Here is a 20,318-nt window from a genome sequence, read left to right on the forward strand (position 1 = left end):
GTTAGCATGTGGCACATTTAAAACTAATCGGAGAAAGTTCTTTTTTACTCAACGTACAATTAAACTCTGGAATTTGTTGCCAGAGGATGTGGTTAGTGCAGTTAGTATAGCTGTGTTTAAAAAAGGATTGGATAAGTTCTTGGGGGAGAAGTCCATTACCTGCTATTAATTAAGTTGACTTAGAAAATAGCCACTGCTATTACTAGCAACGGTAACATGGAATAGACTTAGTGTTTGGGTACTTGCCAGGTTCTTATGGCCTGGATTGGCCACTGTTGGAAACAGGATGCTGGGCTTGATGGACCCTTGGTCTGACCCAGTATGGCATGTTCTTATGTTCTTATCCCAGAGACTTGGTGGAAAGAGGAAAATCAATGAGACAGTGTAATACCAAGTTACAAATTATATTGCAATGATAGGGATGATCAACTTGGTAGGGGGGGAGGGGTGGCGCTTTATGTCTAAGATGGCATGGAATCCAGCAGAATAAAAATCCTGCAAGAGACTAAATGCACAGTAGAATCTTTATGGGTAGAAATCCCATGTGTATTGGGGATAAGTATAACAATTGGAGTAAATTACCATCCACCTGGCCAGAATGATAAGACTGATAATGAAATGGTAAGAGAAATCAGGGAAGCTAACCAATTTGGTAATAATGGGAGATTTCAATTACCATCCAAGCAAAAAAGTGCAGAGAAAATGTTCAGTCCCAAAGAATTTCAATCCAATTTGTTAAAGAACAGAAGTTATTTATTGCTTCAATATGGCAACTCCACTGACTTATAAAACGAACATCTTAAAGGCGTCCCCCGACATGGTCCCGTGTTTCGCCTCGGGCTGCATTGGGAGGGAGCACAAAGGAATTCAAAGAATAAACTGTAAGAAACAGATACATATGAATCAGGACACAATAATGGACATAGTGCCGAGCATATAGAATAACACAAAAGTATATGGGTCCAACATACCTGACTGAAGAATACATTCATATCTGGCAGGGAGCACAGTTCCCCTAAACACTGACAGGTATTTAAACCCAGCAGAAAGGCGCCAACTACAGGTGAACAGATCACATGGTTCCGGTGAGCCAATAGAATTGGTTCCCGTTCCTGGAGCGCACCTAGCAGTCACTCAGACAGGCATTGCACACTTAGTCATGATTAGGTGAACAGAAACCACTCTATTCCCCGATTGAGACCTTTAGGATTAACCGTGTCAAGAAGAAATATCCATCTTTGTTCTATACGGCCTAACTGCTCAGCATAATTGCCACCCCGAGGGGAACGGAGAACTACCTCAAGTACACAGTAAAAAAGATCTGAAATTGTGTGCGATTTCTGCACCCAATGTTCAACAAGGGGTTCATTGTCCCTGCCATGGCGGATATTAGAACAGTGTTCTATCATTCGGGTTTTTACCATGCGAGAAGTTTTGCCAATATACACCAGTGAGCATGGACACGTAATAACATATATAACACCCGAAGTGTTGCAATCAGAGCATGATCTTAAGGGGAATGACATTTGGGCACCCGGATGAGTGAATGCGGAGGAAGGTGCCGTGTGGCAACACATTAGTAAAAAAGACTGGAACAACTGTCACAAGCGTGACCTCATTTCTTATTTTGTGTGGCAACACATGGCACAATGGCCACATGGTTGATGTCCAGGGGTAGAGATAGAGTCTCGGGGTCGTGTGGATAGATCCGCCTGAATGAATCTATCCCGTAGGTTTTTCCCTCTTCGATAAGTGAATCAAAGGGGTCCCTGTAAAAGATGATGTAAAGAGAGGGATTGCCAATGCCTGCGGATGATATTCGTGATTTGATGGCTGAGCGTGGAAAAAGGTAATAAACAGTTATTAACTGTGTCATCAGTATGAGTTGGTGGAAGAAAAACTAAGGCACGATTTATAAAAAGTGCACGTTTCATAGTGTTTTTTTACCACCCGAGGAGGATAACCCCTGGCCACAAATCTAGATGACATTATATTAGCTTGTTGTAAGAAGTCACCCCTAGTGGAACAGAGCCTACATAGCCTAAAAAATTGGCCTATAGGGATGTTTCTTCTAAGGGTACGAGGATGACAACTCTGAAAAGATAGCAACGTATTTCGATCGGTCTCTTTCCGGTAGATGGTGGTCGCGAAACGGCCGTCATCTACCGAGATCAAAATGTCTATTGGCTCCCCGGAACCATGTGATCTGTTCACCTGTAGTTGGCTCCTTTCTGCGCTCCCTGCCTGATATGAATGTATTCTTCAGTCAGGTATGTTGGACCCATATACTTGTGTTATTCTATATGCTCGGCACTAAGTCCATTATTGTGTCCTGATTCATATGTATATGTTTCTTACAGTTTATTCTTTGAGTTCCTTTGTGCTCCCTCCCGATGCAGCCCGAGGTGAAACACGGGACCGTGTCGGGGGACGCCTCTAAGATGTTCGTTTTATAAGTCAGTGGAGTTGCCATATTGAAGCAATAAATAACTTCTGTTCTTTAACAAATTGGATTGAAATTCTTTGGGATTGAACATTTTCTCTGCACTTTTTTGCTTGGATGATATTGGTTTAAGTGCAGCAGTGCTCTGTTGTGTTCCAGATTTCAATTACCCCAATATTTACTGGGTAAATGTAACATCAGGGCATGACTATTATTATTATTCATGGAATAATTGGTTCAGGAACTGACGAGAAAGAGAGCTATTTTATATCTAATTCTTAGTGGAATGCAGGATTTGGTGGGGTCACTTGGCAATAGTGATCATAACATGATAAAATTTGAATTAATGACTAGAAGAGGGACAATATGTAAATCTACAGCTGTAGCACTAAACTTTCAAAAGGGAAACTTTAATAAAATGCGGAAAATAGAAAAAAAACTGAAAGATGCAGCTACAAAGGTTAAGAGTGTACAACAGGCATGGACATCTTAGGCGTTTGGGCTTATGCTCCGGTCTTACCTCGTTTTTGTACTACTTTCCTCTTTGGATAATGCCTCATACTAAAAGAAAAGGCCGACTGAGCGACGCAACCTCGACCCCCCCCTCCCCCCCCCCCCAGCCAGCAACGATCCAGACGAGGATAGAGGGCTTTTGCTCCGCAGTGGGATTTGCTCCGGATGTCAGCTCCGCTGTTAGCACAGGAGTAGAGCAAACTCCTGCGCCATTGGAGGAAAATATCATTAAGTCCCGGAGCTCCGGTGACTCCCTCATCGCCTTCACATGACGCAGCTGGGAGACCGGGCGGTCAGCCAGGACGGAAGATGCCCGACGGTGAGACTGCCATCAAGGCAGGCCCTCCAGCTGAATCTGTGTCCTGTGATGCTAGCGTTGGAATAGGCACATCTACTCCGCTGGAAATAGAAACAAAAGTGCAGAGGCAAGACAGTCAGGATCTGCCGTCAAGATGCCTTCCCTAGCAGGGAGAGATCTCCTCTCTTGGTCCTGCAGTTTTCCACCAGAGTTAGAAAAAACTATTCTCAATTCTCTCTTTTCAATTCTCAGACACACAGAGGCAAATATTCAAAAGCTATTTGGAAGGATAACTCACAAGTTAGATGGATAACTCACATTTAGAAAGATATCTCACAAGTTATCTTTCTAAATGGCAAATGTAGCATAGTAAACCACTTATCTGACTAAATTATTGTCATACATGACTACTTCATGGAATAATTGGTTCAGGAACTGACGCGAAAGAGATATTTTATATCTAACAAGCCGTTAGCTACATTAAATTTTTTTTTCAGTCCATTTTCGAACACAGCACCCTTCTACACTTTTTCTCCCTCGCTCCCCCTTCCCCTCGTTCACTCACCCCCTTCCCTCCACTCAGTCTTACTCACCCTCTGTCTCCCACCCCTCACTCTCACCTCCCTCCCCTTCCCTCAGTCACTCCCCACCCTCTCTCAATCCCATCCCCTCTCCCTCAGCCCTCCTCCACTCCTTTTTTCTCTGCTCCACAACTTCTTACCCTTCCACTTACTCACATCCCTCTCACCTCCCCCTCTTCCCCCCCATTCTCCCTCTCCCCTCACTCCTCCCCACCCAATCTCTCCTCCCTCCCACCCACACACTCTCTCCTCCCTCCCTCTCACTCTCTCCTTCCTTGCTACTGGCCGCCGCTCCTCGTCGCCGCCGCTCGATGCCGCCATGTTGATATCCAGCTGACGCTCGCTGAGACAGACGTGCTTGCCCGGCACGTCGGTCAAGCTTCGTTTATTAGGTTGATCCTTAGTGGAATGCAGGATTTGGTGGGGTCACTTGGCAATAGTGATCATAACATGATAAAATTTGAATTAGTGACTAGAAGAGGGACAATATGTAAATCTACAGCTATAACTTAGCCAGATAAAAAAGGGGCATTTCAGGGGCGAGGGGTTGAATTATCCAGGCCAAATATCAGGTATATCTGGCTATTTAGCTGGAAGGTGAAGCAGATCTAAAGTTATCCGGCCTCGTGTAGCCAGATAATGTGTTACCTAACTGGAAATCTTTAAAGATATCCAGCTAAGTAGCTCTGTCATAAATTAAAAAACAATTAAATAAATACAGCGAGCCATCCCCTCTCTCCCTCCACCAAATATCCTGTAGATGCCGTGTCGGGCTGTGACCTCACCTCCGAACTCCTGTAATGTAGCACAAGTTTTTCTGTATTGTATTTTTTCCTGTACTGTAGCACAGAATTCCCGTCACAAAAATCTCTGACAAATCTGTCCCCATTTCTTGTCATTTGTGCTGCGACCCATGTCATGCTTCCATTCTTACTTTTTTTTTTTATCAGCACCTTCGACAATGTTTCTAGCAGTAACCGATGCCATTTTCATTATTAGGCCTTTAGTGAATTGTGTCAAGTGGTAGTTTTTCAAAGTATGTAAATTCCTTGCTGCATTCCTCTTTTTAGGCTTCTCTGTTTATAAGGCCCTTTAACTGCAAAAGCTTAAAACATCAGAAGGACTTTATCTGTCCCATGTACCTGCTTAAGCGGCTGCCAAGCCATAACATTTCCATTCTGAAACATTTGCTGTGCACGAAAAAACACTGATTTTGTTCCACGAGGAAAAGTTCACCGTGAAATGTGTTTCAGAAATTCATGGTCGCTCCATTATAGAGTAATAGAGTAAACTGATACTTTTTATTTTCCCCTCTGTATACTGATTTGCCATGTACGATAGATAAGCTGTTATGAATGGATGCCATACATGAATGTCCTTCCAAAGGAGCAAGATGGCAGGCAGCAGGTGCATGCATGTTAGGGAACCTCCATCCGGGGGAACTGCAGGGCTTTTCTTTTTACTAATCTGCCTGACAGAATGACGAAGCAGAAGGGAAAAGTCAGAGTATACCCGACGGAGCCCCCCCCCCCCCCCCCCCCCTGCGGCTGCAACCAGTTCCATGCATCCCTTTGTCTATCCGCTGGCAGCATCTGGTCCCTCGAAGAGTAGATTTGGGGAGCAGTCGCAGGGGTCAGAGGGATGCAGCTGTGCGGCCTCCGATGTAGAGATCTCCTCCTCTATATGCTGCAGCCGTTGTGCGAGCGAGTGACCCAGCAGGTCCCCAGATGATGTCATGCCAGGCAACGTGGGCTGACCGAAGCCGTGATTCACAGAGTCTGGAGCCAAAGCAGGAACATTTGATCATTCAATAATAGGTCAGAATAGACTTTGGGAAATTACCTGGTTTCAGGACCTAGGAATAGTCTCTCTTTGATTGAGATAGGATCAAGAGGTGCTACCAGGGGGAGGTGGGAGGCTGTGGCTTCTGGACTAGCAGGCAGGGGGACTCTCTCTCTGCCTAAGCTAAACTTTTCCTTAGTGACTCCTTTATGGAGATTTTTGCACACTTCAGTCCTCCCCTATCCTTTGGCCATTTATTTCATTTTCGGGCTCGGTCTTGCCCTTTATATATTGGGTAAGCACGGTCAGAGCAAGCTCTGGAGGAGAGAGCGTTTTGAAGCAAGGAGGGTTCCTTTGTGGAGCAGAGTTCCTGGAAGGCCTCACAGCTCGCCTACTGAAGGAAATTCGAGAGAATCAAAGAATGTTGTGGACGGACTGGGAGTTATTTCTTTTTTTTTTTTGTGACCAGTTTTCCTAACAGGAGGGCCAATACGCTCTTGCTGGAAGGGCCGGATTTTCCAGTTAACCTTTCCCTTGCGACCAATTAAGAGTGGGGAAGAGAGACTGCAGGCTTGGAAGAAATTTTGTATCTAGGTTTTGAAGTAAGGAGAGTTTCTACCTTGTGTTTATGATTGTGAGAAAGGAAAACTTTTCCCATCCTTCAAGGGGAGGGCACAGTGGACATTGATTCACATTAGAGGAGGAGAGTTAAGAGGAGGAGCACTATGGACAAAAAAGCTACAGCCCTTGGCATTATCTTGTTTTGTACGTTAATTATCTATTCCATTTTGGTATGGATTCTGTACTTGCCATACATCAAAACGGCGCTATTCACTGGAGTGATTGCACCACAGTTAACTAACTCTGGCGCAACCCCAGCAGACGCCATCATTTGGCACTGAAAAGCCAAAGAAAGAAGAGGATCAGAAGAGGAGCTCCCAGGCCGAGGTCCCGGCTTTGAACCCGGCCTCTGGATTGGGTCGCAGCCTCAGACCTGGGTCTGAGGCTGAGGACCCGGCACCAGGACCAGCCTCCAGGTCAGGTTATGGCATTGGGCTTGGGCTCCAGCCTAGGCTGAGGCCTAGGTATCAGGACTTGGCCAGTGTGGGGACCCGGTCTCCAGGTCAAGTCGGGGTGTTGGGCCTGGGGTCGGGCTCTGAGGACCAAGCATGGAGTTGTGGCATTGGGCCTGGGTCCCTGCACCGGGACCTGGCCTCCTGGTCAGGTCAAGGCATCAGGCTTAGGTCTGGGCAGAGGCCCTGGCTTCGGGACCTGGCCTTCGTCAGATACCCGATGGATCAGGTAAGTTGTTTTTTTTATTTTAGGGGTCTCAGCTGAGGCCTGGCATCAGCCCATGCCTTTGTTGAGACCCTGGTGTTGCGCTTGGGCCTAAGCCACGGCCCCTACTTTGGGCCTTGGCCTAGGCCCTAGATGAGGCCCCAGCTTCAGGCCTAGACTAAGGTGCCAGCATCATGCTTGGGCATAGGCCAGTGCTCTTGCTTTGGGCCTCACCTATACCCTAGGCAAGGCCCGGCCATTGGGCCTAGGTCTAGGCCTGATGCCTTAGTTTAAATTGAAATGAATAAGGTTTGTTTCATTTGGGGGAGGCCCCTATTTGGTTTGGTGCTCCTGAATGAAACAAATTAGCCTTATTTGTCGTGTTTTGCAGTTTCATTTTAAACAAATGCACACCCCTAGTGAATACTCTCTAAACTGTGGTTGAAAGATGTTGGGTGTGATCATATTACGATTTTACCTGATATGCAACCGTATCCTTCCTTCAAGATGTCTCCTTACCAGCAGAGGACTGTAGTATGCCTCATTACCAATCTTGCCTCACTGCTCTTGCCATGCCCAAGCACCAGCCCTATGTAAACCTGCCTTGCCGTTCTAACTTTGTCTTCTCATGGTGTTACTTCTGTTTCCATGACCTGACCCTTGTTCTTGCCTTGTCTTGTGGCTTATCCTGCCTTGTTTCCTGTCTTGAGGCCTTTGACCTATTCTCTCTTGTATCCTGCTTTGAGGCCTTCAGGCCTATTCTGTCTGTTCTAAGCCTTGTTGCTGCGGGCTTCGGTGTTCTTTGTTCAGTGTTTCCCTTGTCTGCCTTGTCTAGCCCTGCCCTGGTCTGCCTTGTTGGTCTTGTCCTGTGTTCCAGTATCCTATCCAATCCTGCCTGTATCAGAATCTTGCCCTTGCTTTGCCTTGCCTGTGGGCCATAGGGCTTATGAGCACATCACGCCAGACTATTTATTCCTTCATTGGCTACTGTTTCATGAAGGCATGAAGTATAAACGTTTAATGCGGATTCGCAAGCTGATTTAATATTACAGAGGTGCCTTGGGTTGGGCTCTGCTCTGCGAGTTTACTTTCCACTGCGACAACTTCGCTCCTGGAAACTCCTACCGTTCAATGAACCCATCAGGGACCACACGTTTTCCACTGCAGGCCTTGTAATGTGAAACAAGACGCCAGAATCTTTAAGAACGATGGCAGAGTGGAGGATGTTTGAAAAAACTCTTACAGGGCTATTCCAGCAGTATATTTGTTATAGGAGCAGGACAGGAATGATTTGTGTTCATTTTATGGACATTCTATTGTAAACCACCGTGATCTTTGGACAGCATGGTCTAGAAATAATTTTAAATAAATGTTAATATTAGAACAATAATTAAACACCCCCCCCCCCCAAAAAAAAAAACCAAACTAAACTAAACACTGAGATGCTTATGTAAATGTGTTAACTTTTAACTCAAGTCCAGTACTTTGATTTGAATTGAGACATAAATGAAATCTTTCACAGTTATATCTAAAGATGTCTGGAAAATTAGAAAATTTCAACTTTTTCTTTTCTAATTATCTTTCTCTTTAGGTTAATTTTTTGTTACTGAGACTTGCTTTAGGTCTTAGATGTTCCTTGGTGTTTCTGTCAGGTCTCAGCAGTATGATGTAACATTTAGGGAAAAATATACAGGCAAGCAATCCAGCACTGGAACATAGAATGGCAAATATTTCCATGGCCACCATGTATTTCCCATGTGTGCTCAGGTATGCTGGGATGAAGGACAGCCAGACGCTAACAAACACGAGCAGACTAAACGTGATGAGTTTTGCCTCATTGAAGCTTCCAGGGATCCTTGCTAGAAAGGCTACTATGAAGCTCACAGTGGCTAGCAGACCCATGTATCCCAGCATGCAATAGAAAAAGAAGTTCTGTCCTTCATTACATCCAAAGATTATCTTCTCGTTATTAAACTCTGTGCTTAATTCTGGGAATGGAGGAGAAAGCAGTAACCAAGCAGCGCATACAATAACTTGGATCGATGAACAAGAAAAGATAATGCAGTTTGGTATCGTGGACCCCAGCCACTTCCTGACTGGATTGTTTGGCCTGTTCCCCTTAAAAGCAATGACAACAATTACAGTTTTGGCCAGAACAGAAGAGACACTGATGGAAAAGATGATTCCAAAGACAGTTTGTCGGAGCATGCAGGTCAGTTTCATGGGACGGCCGATGAATATTAAAGAGCAGAGGAAACAGAGTATGAGAGCTAGGAGGAGAAGGTAACTCAGTCCACGGTTGTTGGCTTTGACTATGGCAGTGTCTCGGTGCTTGATAAAGATACACAAGATAAAAACAGTGAGTACGGAACAGAAAGCAGACAGGAGAGTCAGTGTTAGACCAAGTGGTTCATCAAAGGAGAGGAATTCAATCACTTTTGGGATGCATTGATCACGTTTCTCATTGGACCATTCATCTGTGGGACATTTCGTGCAGTCAGTCATATCTACAAGGAAAAGATTTCTTTAACCTTCATTCAAAGACTCTGAGATCTGGATATAATCAATACAAATTCCCACAAATTCCTCACAAATTAATTTCCGTATTATGACTTTTTTTTTTACTATTGTGTAGTCAGGGTGAAATTTTGAAAAAATGATTTATTTTGGAAGAGAAAAAATGGGCTACAACAAAGCAGATCCCCAACCCCTTTTCGACTTTCCACTACAATTCCTAACCCCAAAAACCTAAAAGTGAGGCCACGCATCAGAGCAGTTGGATATCTGGCTAAATATAGCTGTTCAAAGTTTGATTGGCTGGATTTGCAAACCAAGGTGTTCGTTCGCAAAGCCACATTAGGCCATTTACTACGCAATAAATGTTGTTTACCCTGTAGTAAATGGTCTAAAGAGCGGATAATGCGAGTTATTTCAAATACCTCGTTAATCTGGATCTGGCACTGCATATTTTCAAATGAGTTGACTAGCTTGCTGAAAAAAATCACAAGCCACATTATTTGATTTGAAGTTAGCTAAAATTCAAGAGTTGTAACTAACTTCCCTTGGGAGCATCGGGACATTTATGCACTTCCTGATGCTCTCCGGGCCCTGTCTTAAAAGGGCTGATGGCCCCGAGTAAGCACCTCCTGAAAGTTGGTAAAAACAACCCCAAAAAACCCAGGGGTCTGCTTAGAACCTGTCCCAAGCTCCCCTCCACCTTTGGAGACGGCCATTGTTCAAAAATAAAAAAATGTTTACAAGTTGGCGCCAGGCACCAACCTCAAACCCCTCCCCTTCAATAAAATAATCTGGCCCAGGACCCCCACTCCCCTCCCTAGTCAACCCCCAGAACCACCCCCTTTTTGTAAATGAGTCCCTGGTGGTCCAGTGGGGCCCGCAGCACTCTCTAGGCTCGGGCCCAGCGGCTTCCATTTTTCAAAATGGCACCAGCCGATCATTTGCCTCTATGATGCGATGGGACAAAGGACAAGACGGAACCATTTTGAAAAATGGCAGCCACCGGGCTGGAGCCTAAGTGGTGTTCCAGGCTCCAACTGAACCACCAGGGGTTCATTTGTGAGTAAGGGGATTTGGTGAGTGGGGGTCCCAGCCTCCAGAAGTTGGATAATTTTATTGAAGGGATTTGGGGTGGGGCCTGGTGCCAACTTTTAAAAAATGTTTGAACAGCTGCTTCCAAAAGCGGCTGGGGAGTGAGATGGGGGTCAGTGCAGATCCTTGGGGTGGGTTAACAACTTTCAGGAGTGCTTACCTGGGGCTGTCGATCTCTTTAAGCCACAGTGGTCTCACAGGCCCAGGGTCTCCATCATGCGTTCTCTGGGGCATTCACAACTACAGTATTTTTCCCTCGTGGTATTTTACCACAGGGAAAATAAATTGGGAGTCACAAAGTGGCAGGGAGGTACATTTACTACAGCTTTGTGACTCTCTCGGGTAAAAATACTGCGACTTATGGCCGGATTTTAAATCGGCCTCGCACATAGAAATCGCTACTTACGAACGTGGCCGGGCCCTGCGCACATTTTAAAAAGGGCCCAGTCACGAATGTAAGTGGCGATACATGCATTAGGGCCGGGCCCTGACAAATGAGTGGGCCAGAAGGCAGGGATGGGCGGGGGGGGGGGGGGGGGGGGGAAGTTACTTCAGGACGGGCCCTGAAGTAACTTATGGAATAAAAGGTAAAAAAAAAAAGGGGGGGGGGTAGGAAAGTTCCCTCCCAGTCCGCTCCTAAATTGGAGTGGATTGGGAGGGAACTGGGTGAGCCCTGATCTCGTCGCCACGCAAAGTTGCTAAATTTTACCCCCCCCCCCCCCTCACGCGAGGATTATAAAATCCGGTGCGTATGTGCACGCGGCCCATGTATTTTATAACATGCGCGCACGCAGGTATAAAGGCCGCATATGCGTAGGAGTTCCCTTTGAAAATTGTCCCTGCAAAACTAGGTGCACACAATTACACCTGCTATTGGTACACACAGTTGTAGCAGGAGATTTACATACTCTGAAGATAACTTTCAAAACTGCTCACGTGTGCCCAGATACGCGTGTATATGTGCGCACAGTAATAAGAACATAAGAACATAAGAAAATGCCATACTGGGTCAGACCAAGGGTCCATCAAGCCCAGCATCCTGTTTCCAACAGTGGCCAATCCAGGCCATAAGAACCTGGCAAGTACCCAAAAACTAAGTCTATTCCATGTTACCATTGCTAATGGCAGTGGCTATTCTCTAAGTGAACTTAATAGCAGGTAATGGACTTCTCCTCCAAGAACTTATCCAATCCTTTTTTAAACACACCTATACTAACTGCATGAACCACATTCTCTATTTTAAAGCCTGCACATAAACGATATGTGCAGGTTATAAAATACGAGTAACATGCATGCACATATGCTCGCGTATGTAAAAACCATGAACTGTGCAAGTTCAGACTTATCTGGATAAATGGCGATTTTTCCAGCTAAGTAACAGCACATAGCCAGGTAAGTCCAAAAAGTGCTACTCAGATAGACAAGTAGCACTTATCAGAATAATCTGGCTATATAGGCCACCTTCTGCTTAGACAGATACATTTGAATGTAGCCCCATAAGTGCTGCAGCTTATCCGAATAAGTTCAGATTTGTACATCTATGTAGCGAGAAAGGCAATACTTAGCCAAATAAATGGAGAAATTACTTACCTGATAATTTCGTTTTCTACTGTAGACAGATGGACTCAGGACCAATGGGTACAGTGTACTCCTGATAGCAGTTGGAGACGGATCACATTTCAATCTGACATCAGCCCCAGTACATATACCTCTGCAGGAAGTGCAGCTCTTCAGTATTCTCCTCGAAAAGCATTATAGAAACATAGAAATGACGGCAGAAGAAGACCGAATGGCCCATCCAGTCTGCCCAGCAAGCCTCACACATTTTTTCTCTCATTCTTATCTGTTACTCTTAGCTCCTTGTTCTATTCCCCTTCCACCCCCACCATTAATGTAGAGAGCAGTGATGGAGCTGCATGCAAGTGAAATATCTAGCTTGATTAGTTAGGGGTAGTAGGGGCAGTAACCGCCGCGATAAGCAAGCTACACCCATGCTTATTTGTTTTACCTAGACTATGTTGTACAGCTCTTGTTGGTTTTTTTTTTTTTTTTTTTTTCTTCTCCCCTGCTGTAGAAGCAGAGAGCCATGCTGGATATGCATTGAAAGTGAAGTATCAGGCACATTTGGTTGGGGTAGTAACCGCCGTAACAAGCCAGCTACTCCTCGCTTTGTGATTGCGAATCCTTTTTTTTCTTCACCCCTTTGTGGATATATGTGTGACTGACTAATTTGAATAACATGAATAACTTCATAACTTGAATAACTTGATTAACTTGAACTGGTTGAATTGGCTATAGCTGGAGACCACCAGTGCCCTCAACCGGGAAACGTCGACACTCGGTAGGATGGGTGTCCTAGATGAAGGAAAGCATGGCTTACCTTGAATCACTCGCTCCCGGGGATGTCCCCCGAGAATTCAATGAGTAACGGCAGCCGTGTGTGGGATACTGAGTCCATCTGTCTACACTAAGGAAAACGAAATTATCAGGTAAGTAATTTCTCCATTTCCTAGCGTGTAGCAGATGGACTCAGAACCAATGGGATGATAAAAGCTACTCCCAAACCAGGTGGGAGACTGCCCGTGACCCACTTAGTACTGACCTTGCAAATGCTGTGTCCTCCCGAGCCTGAACATCCAGGCGGTAAAACCTGGAGAAGGTGTGGATGGAGGACCATGTCGCCACCCTGCAGATCTCGGCAGGTGACAACATCTTGGTTTCTGCCCAGGACACTGCCTGGGCTCTAGTAGAATGGGCCTTGACTTGTAGAGGTGGCGGCTTGCCTATTTCTATGTAGGCTGCCTTGATGACTTCTTTGATCCAGCGGGCTATGGTTGCTCGCAAGGCCGCTTCCCCTTGCCTCTTCCCGCTGTGAAGGACGAATAGGTAGTCCATTTTTCGTATGGGTTCTGACATTTCCAGGTATCTGGATAGGAGTCTGCCGATGTTGAGGTGGCGTAGACTTCGTGCCTCTACCGAATTCTTATGCTTATCTGGCAAACGTAGCGAGGTGGTTTGGTTGAGATGGAAGTGAGATATTACTTTGGGGAGGAACGACGGGACAGTGCATAGCTGGATGGTTCCTGGGGTGAGCCTGAGAAATGGCTCACGGCAGGACAGTGCTTGTAGTTCGGATATACGACGACCTGAACAAACTACCAGCAGGAATGCTGTCTTCAATGTTAATAGTCGGAGAGATAGGCCGCGGAGAGGTCTGAAAGAGGCTCCTGCTAAGAAATCCTGGACCAGGTTGAGGCTTAGGGGTGGTCGGATGTGCTTGACTCCTTTCAGGAAGCGTGAAACATCCGGGTGAGAGGCTATGTTGTCGCTCTCGCTCTTGGTTCCATAGCATGACAATGCGGCCACCTGTACCTTGATGGAGTTGAGGGACAATCCCTTCTGTAGGCCGATCTGTAGGAATTCCAAGACCGCAGGAAGTTTGACTGAGCGTGGTATGATGTCATGGTCCTCGCACCAGGCTTCAAATACTTTCCAAATCCCTATGTATGTTAGAGATGTGGAGAACCTGCGTGCTCGGAGTAGGGTGTCGATTACAGCCCCCGATTATCCGCTCTTTCTCAGGCGAGCCCTCTCAATGGCCAGACCGAAAGAGAGAATCCAGCTGGATCCTCGTGGAGGATCGGCCCTTGTTGGAGCAGGTCTCTGTGTGGAGGTAGTGGCAGGGGTGGTCCCTGACAGTAGTCTTCACATGTCTGCGTACCACGGTCTTCTTGGCCACAGGGGCCACAAGAAGTACTGGTCCCCTGTGTAGTTCTATCTTATGAATGATTGCGCCTAATAGGGGCCATGGCGGGAAGGCGTATAACAGAGTCTCCTGTGGCCAGGTCTGTACCAGGGTATCAATCCCCTGGGACTGAGGTTCCTGCCTGCAGCTGAAGTAACTGGGCACTTGGGCACTGGACCGGTTTGCCAGAAGGTCCATGGTTGGTGTTCCCCAACGGTTCACTATCATTTGGAACGCTGCGGTCAACAGCTTCCAATCTCGTGGGTCTAGACTTTCTCTGCTGAGGTAATCCGCCGTTATGTTGTCTTTCCCGGCGATGTGGATGGCAGAGATCTCCTGGAGATTCACTTCCGCTCACAACATTAGGGGGTCTATTTCCAGAGACACCTGTTGGCTTCTGGTTCCTCCTTGACAGTTGATGTAGGCCACTGTTGTGGCATTGACCAACATTATTCTGATCGCTTTGTCTCAGAGTCTGTGACCGAACCGTAGGCAGGCTAATCTGACTGCCCGGGCTTCTAGGCGATTGATGTTCCATCCCAACTCTTCTGCGTTCCACTGCCCTTGGGCAGTTAGCTCTTCGCAGTGTGCTCCTCATTGTCGTAGGCTGGCGTCCGTGGTAAGTAGGATCCAGGTCGGTGAGGATAGTCTTGTTCCCTGGTTCAGGTGGCCGTCTTGTAGCCACCAACGTAGTTGGGTCCGAACTCTGCCTGGGAGCTGTAGACGTACGGCGTAGTTCTGGGACAGTGGGTTCCATCGCGATACAAGTGAGCGCTGTAGGGGTCTCATGTGAGCTCGTGCCCATGGCACTACCTCCAGTGTGGATGCCATGAGACCGAGGACTTGTAGGTGTTGCGTTCGTGCCTCTTCTCGCCCCACCCTCTCTACTTGGGATGCGACTCCCTTCAGCTCTGACGGACAGAAAAGCCGCGGCTTCTCTCCCCCTCTTGGTCCCGGTTCCCCCGGGCTGGCCTGATGCTATGGATCCGCCATGTTCCCGATGACATAAGGGTGCGCGTGCGCACTCCAGACTTTGTACCAGCAAGGGTGCGAACCTCGGGGGCGTCTCCCCGTAGTGACGTCATCCATCTGCACTTTAAAAGGTCTTTGTTTGCTAATCTCTAACGAGTTAGCAAGGAACTCCAATGGGACTTGCTTCAGCAGTTCTCGATACTTGCAACAACGATCCAAGTTAGCCGGGGAACCCGTTCCCACTGCTCGGCCTTTTCAAACTTATCAGGAGTACCCGCTCCACGGGGGCTCCGCTCTCTCTTCTTGATTTCAGATTGCCAGAATACTCGGAAGACTCCTCATTTCCTGGAAGCGATCGCGGACGTGAACACAGTGAGTTCTATTATATAGGAATCGGTACTCGCTCCACGAGGGCCTACATTCCTATTGCTCTGAAGACTCCCTTCCGTCCAAGACGTTATCGCAGGTACAGAGATCAAGAGTTACATTGGCAAGATTACAGATAGGAACCGGTACTCACTCCACGAGGGCCCATGTTCCTAGAATCTTATACAGACTGTCTTCTACTCCAGAAGCCATTTCATATACAGCAATTGTGAGTTCTTATTACAGACTGTTTGTGGGAACCAGTGCTCGCCTACGGCTCCTGTTCCTGAATGTACTGAAGACTCTCTGTGGCATAGAGACCATTGCAGACATCTACTATTGTGAGTGTACCATCTTGTATCCGGTATATCCTGCCTATTCAATACTTCTAATCTCTCTCTATAGCTCAGCGACCCAGAGATTATATTCCAGTATCAGAAGGAATTCAGCCTTGCCAGACACAGCGACTCACTACTTCCATCTCTGGTGGTCCAGTTTCCAGTCTAATAAAGAACTATTGTGTTATCTCATATTCTAGCCTAGCCGATGGTTCCTCTCAGGATCTCCTCCTGAGGGCACTGTCATCTGCCATCGGCCCAGGGATTCACCATTTCCTCCAAGTGGTCATTCCTTTCACTATTGTCACCTTGTGGGAGCCAACCACTACAGACCACTGACTCTGCTCACGGAAGTATTATATATAGATTGCTACTCCGTAGCGGGGGGCATGATAGATTGCTATCTCATAGCGAAGTACTATATACCTATTGCCAACTCCTCTTCCTTGGAGAGTTGGTCCATAACAGATTGCTACTCCTTAGCAGATTGATACAGCTTGCTACTTTCTTTCCTTACAGGAATATCTAACAGCAGTTCGCTAACAGAATTACAGATAGCTAACTCCTCTCCTCTGGAGGAGCAGGTCATGTCATATCTTTGTCATTGATTACTACCTGTTGTAATGTAAACCGGAGTGATAAGTAACTCTGTTACCTGAACTTCGGTATAAAAAAGTTATAAATAAATAAATATCGCTACTCCTTCCCCTTTTAGGAGCACAGCAGAACAGCTTGCCAACTCCGCCCTCCTGGCGGAGTGAGCGACAGCAGATTGCTAACTCCTTCCCTCTGGAAGAGGCGAGCGTAACAGATTGCTAGCTCCTCCCCTTCGGAGAAGGAGATCGTAACAGTAGGTAATCCCATGCTGTGGGGCGAAGTTCGCTCAGCAAGGTTTGCAACTGGTTCATCAGTTTTGATCTCCTTGTCGGTGTCAGGATGACCTTGTCTTCTTTGATGTCGAATTGGACTCCTAAGTATTCTAGAGACTGTGAGGGCTGCAGACAGCTTTTGTTTGTGTTGACCACTCATCCGAGGCTCTCCAGTAGAGTTTTGACTCTGTTGGTTGCCTGGTGACTTTCCTCTGGGGATTTCGCCCTGATCAGCCAATCATCTAGGTAAGGGTGTACGAGGATTCCTTCCTTCCCCAGTGTTGCCGCCACTACCACTATGATCTTGGTGAACGTCTGGGGTGCTGTGGCTAACCCGAAGGGTAGTGCCCGGAACTGGTAGTGACGGTCCAGGATTTTGAAGCATAGGAAGCGCTGATGTTCTTGATGGATCAGAATGTGTAGGTAGGCTTCCGACAGATTCATGGATGTGAGAAACTTTCCCGGTTGTATCGCCCTTATTACAGAGCATAGGGTTTCCATGCGGAAACGGGGAATCCTCAGGTGACGGTTGACCAACTTGAGGTCCAGGATGGGCCTGAACGTTCCCTCTTTCTTGGGGACGATAAAATAAATGGAATACTACCCAGTATTTATTTATTGTGGAGGCACTGGGGTTATGGCCTCTAGGGCCAGTAATCTGGTCAGTGTAGCTTCCACTGCCACCCTCTTGGAGGGGTCATGGCAGGGGGATTTCACGAACTTGTCTGGAGCGGTTCGGAGGAAATCCAGGTAGTACCACACTGTGGATCCATAAAGTCTAGAGGACGTGAATGAAGAATGGGTGGCTCACGGGAATGACAGCTACTACCTGGAGATAATACCCTTATTCAATAAACATATACACGGTTAATGCGACTCCAACATTGCTCTAAGACTCCAACATTGCTCTAAGCTTCAACTGCAAGAGGAAATGTGGAAAAAAGGATTTGCATTCACAAAAAAGCTGGGAGTAGCTTGCTTGTTACGGTGGTTACTACCCCAAACTAAATAAGCCTGATTCTTCACTTTCAATGCATATCCAGCATAGCTCTCTGCTTCAACGGCAGGGGAGAAAGACTGATGCTTCACGCATATCTAGCATAGCTCTCTGCTTCAACGGCAGGGGAAATGAAGAAAAGTGGATCTATATACAGACAACAAACAACAAGGACTGAATTACATAGTCTGGGTAAACAAATAAGCATGGGTGTAGCTTGCTTATTGCGGCGGTTACTAACCCCTAACTAATTAAGCTAAATATTTCACTTAGATGCAGTTCCAACACTGCTCTCTACATTAATGGTGGGGGTGGAAGGGAAATAGAACCAAAAGGTTACTAAGAGCCAAGAGTAACAGATAAGTATGAGAAAAAAAAAAAGTGTGAAACTTGCTGGGCAGACTGGATGGGCCGTTTGGTCTTCTTCTGCCATCATTTCTATGTTTCTATGTTTACCCATCTCAGATGATGGTTAGGACCCACTTGTCCAAAGTTATCTCGACCCATCTTTGGTAGAATAGGGCAAGTCTGCCCCCTATGGCTTCTTCCTTTGGACGGGTCGGCTGATTCTCATTGTGGGGTGCGGCTGGGGCCTGGACCCGAGCTGGTTCCCCTTTTGTTGTGCCTGTTCCAAAAGGGCTGATTCCTGCCTGTAGGACGAGGTGCTTGATAAGTGTTTCTGTATGGACTGAAGCGCTGTGAACCTCTGCCCCTGGAGGATCGGGGGAAGGGTTGGTTCCTCCTTTATTCCTGTCCTCCGGTAGCCGCGGCAGTGGGGACTCACCCTATTTGTTAGCCAGTTTCTCTAGTTCGCTGCCGAACAGGAGGGACCTCTTGAAGGGCATCCTTGTGAGTCTCGTTTTGGAAGACGCGTCGGCCGACCAGCTCCAGAGCCAGAGTTGCCTCCTGGCTGCCATGGCGGATGAGACTCCTCTAGCTGGGGTGCGCACCAGATCAGAAGCAGCATCCGTGAGGAATGGTACTGCTGGTTCCATGGCTTCCCCAGGAGTGTTGCTCCTGGTCTGTGATAGGCAGGCACGTGTCACCACGGTGCAGCAGGCCGCTATTTGAAGGGACGTAGAGGCAACGTCAAAGGACTGTTTGAGGATGGATTCCAGACGTCTGTCTTGCGCATCTTTGAGTGCTGCACTTCCCTCCACTGGGATCGTAGTGCGCTTCGAGGCCGCACGACCATGGCATCCACTTTTGGGCAAGTCAGAAGGTCTTTGGCTGCCGGGTCCAGAGGATACATGGCTGCTATAGCCCGTCGCCCTTTGAATGTAGACTCTGAAGCAATCCATTCCAGGTCAATTAGCTGTTGGATGGCTTGTAATGGAGGGAAATGGCGGGAGGTCTGATGGAGTCCCTCTAGCAGGGGATTCGTCTTAGGCTCCCCCAAGGCACTTGTGCCCGGGATAGCAAGCGCCTTCAGGCTGTGGATGGCCAGGTCTGGAAGCTCGTCCTTGGTGAAGAAGCGCCTCATGGTCCGGTGAGGCTCTGTCCCCGGAGGGAGTTCCCCCTCCTCCAGTGGCTCTGATTCCTCCTCCGAGTTGTCCGTGTCTCCATAGGTGGGGCTTCTGGACGGCCTCTGGGCCTAGAGGGGCCCGGGGTGTAAAGGTTCTCTGGTGAAGGCTGTGGCCGTGTTATCGGAGGCTCCGTCTGCATGTGAACGAAGGTGTGCAGGCCTTTGAAGAAGATGCTGGGTCCAACCTTGGAGGTGCTGTGTCCCTGGGGGGCCCCGTTTGAGGGGGGAGGGCCCGCTGGGATTTGCTAGGTCCGGGGTACTTATTGAGGAGCTAGCACTCAGTACCGGATGGGGCTGGCCATGGGATGGATCCCCCAGGGCCTCCTCGCACTGGACACACAGGGCGTTGGCCTCTTCGTGTTGTGCGGCTCTGATGTGGCATGCTGGGCAGAGGCCCTGAGCCTTGAGCTCCTTTTCCAATGGTGCCATGGATGTAGGCGTGTAAAATCTGTATTGCGCTCTGATGCGTCGAATATGTGCGCGTGGATTGGGTGTGCGCTCAGGATGTGCGTGCAAGTCACAGTTATGCGCCCAGCACAGTAAGTGCGTGTTGCGCGCGTAACTTGTGCATACGGTACTTGAGAGTGCGACATTGTGCGCACAAGTAATTTGTGCGCACGGCTCGACCTGTGCACACAGGACGAGATGGCGGTGAACAGGGCCAAAATGGCGACGGTGACCATGTGGATAATATGGTGACCACCTCGGAGGGTCTCCACGTGGGAGGACTATTGGATCTAACTGGGGTCTAGCCCTGCTAGGGCAGATCAACCCGGGGGCACTGGTCCCGGCCGGCGACCTGTGTGAATCCTCGAGCTTCGGAGACCGGAGTCTTTAAAAAAGATTTCTACCTTACCTTGTCTCGTCTCTTCCCGGTTTTATTCCGGGCGGTCTCCGGCTGTGGGGGGAGAGGGCAAATACCTTCACCGCCGCCTCTCAGCCGCACCCGAAATCGGGGGCTAGGTCCCCACCGAAGGTCGGCCGCCGGCCCAAGGCTTACCT

The 20,318-nt window shown here is 47.7% G+C and overlaps 1 protein-coding gene across 1 annotated transcript in view; it reads right to left on the reverse strand.

The window, feature by feature from the left end:
* Nucleotides 1-5,401: 5,401 nt before the first annotated feature.
* Nucleotides 5,402-20,318, reverse strand: part of LOC115086310 (extracellular calcium-sensing receptor-like) — a 59,062-nt gene continuing 44,145 nt past the window's right edge. Inside the window, exon 6 of the mRNA XM_029592742.1 lies at nucleotides 5,402-9,402. Within this exon, the coding sequence (XP_029448602.1) occupies nucleotides 8,483-9,402 (920 nt within the window). The 3' untranslated portion in view covers nucleotides 5,402-8,482. The remainder of the gene's footprint in view (nucleotides 9,403-20,318) is intronic.

The sequence above is a fragment of the Rhinatrema bivittatum genome, chromosome 2 (genome assembly GCF_901001135.1).
Source record: "Rhinatrema bivittatum chromosome 2, aRhiBiv1.1, whole genome shotgun sequence".
Taxonomy (NCBI): domain Eukaryota; kingdom Metazoa; phylum Chordata; class Amphibia; order Gymnophiona; family Rhinatrematidae; genus Rhinatrema; species Rhinatrema bivittatum.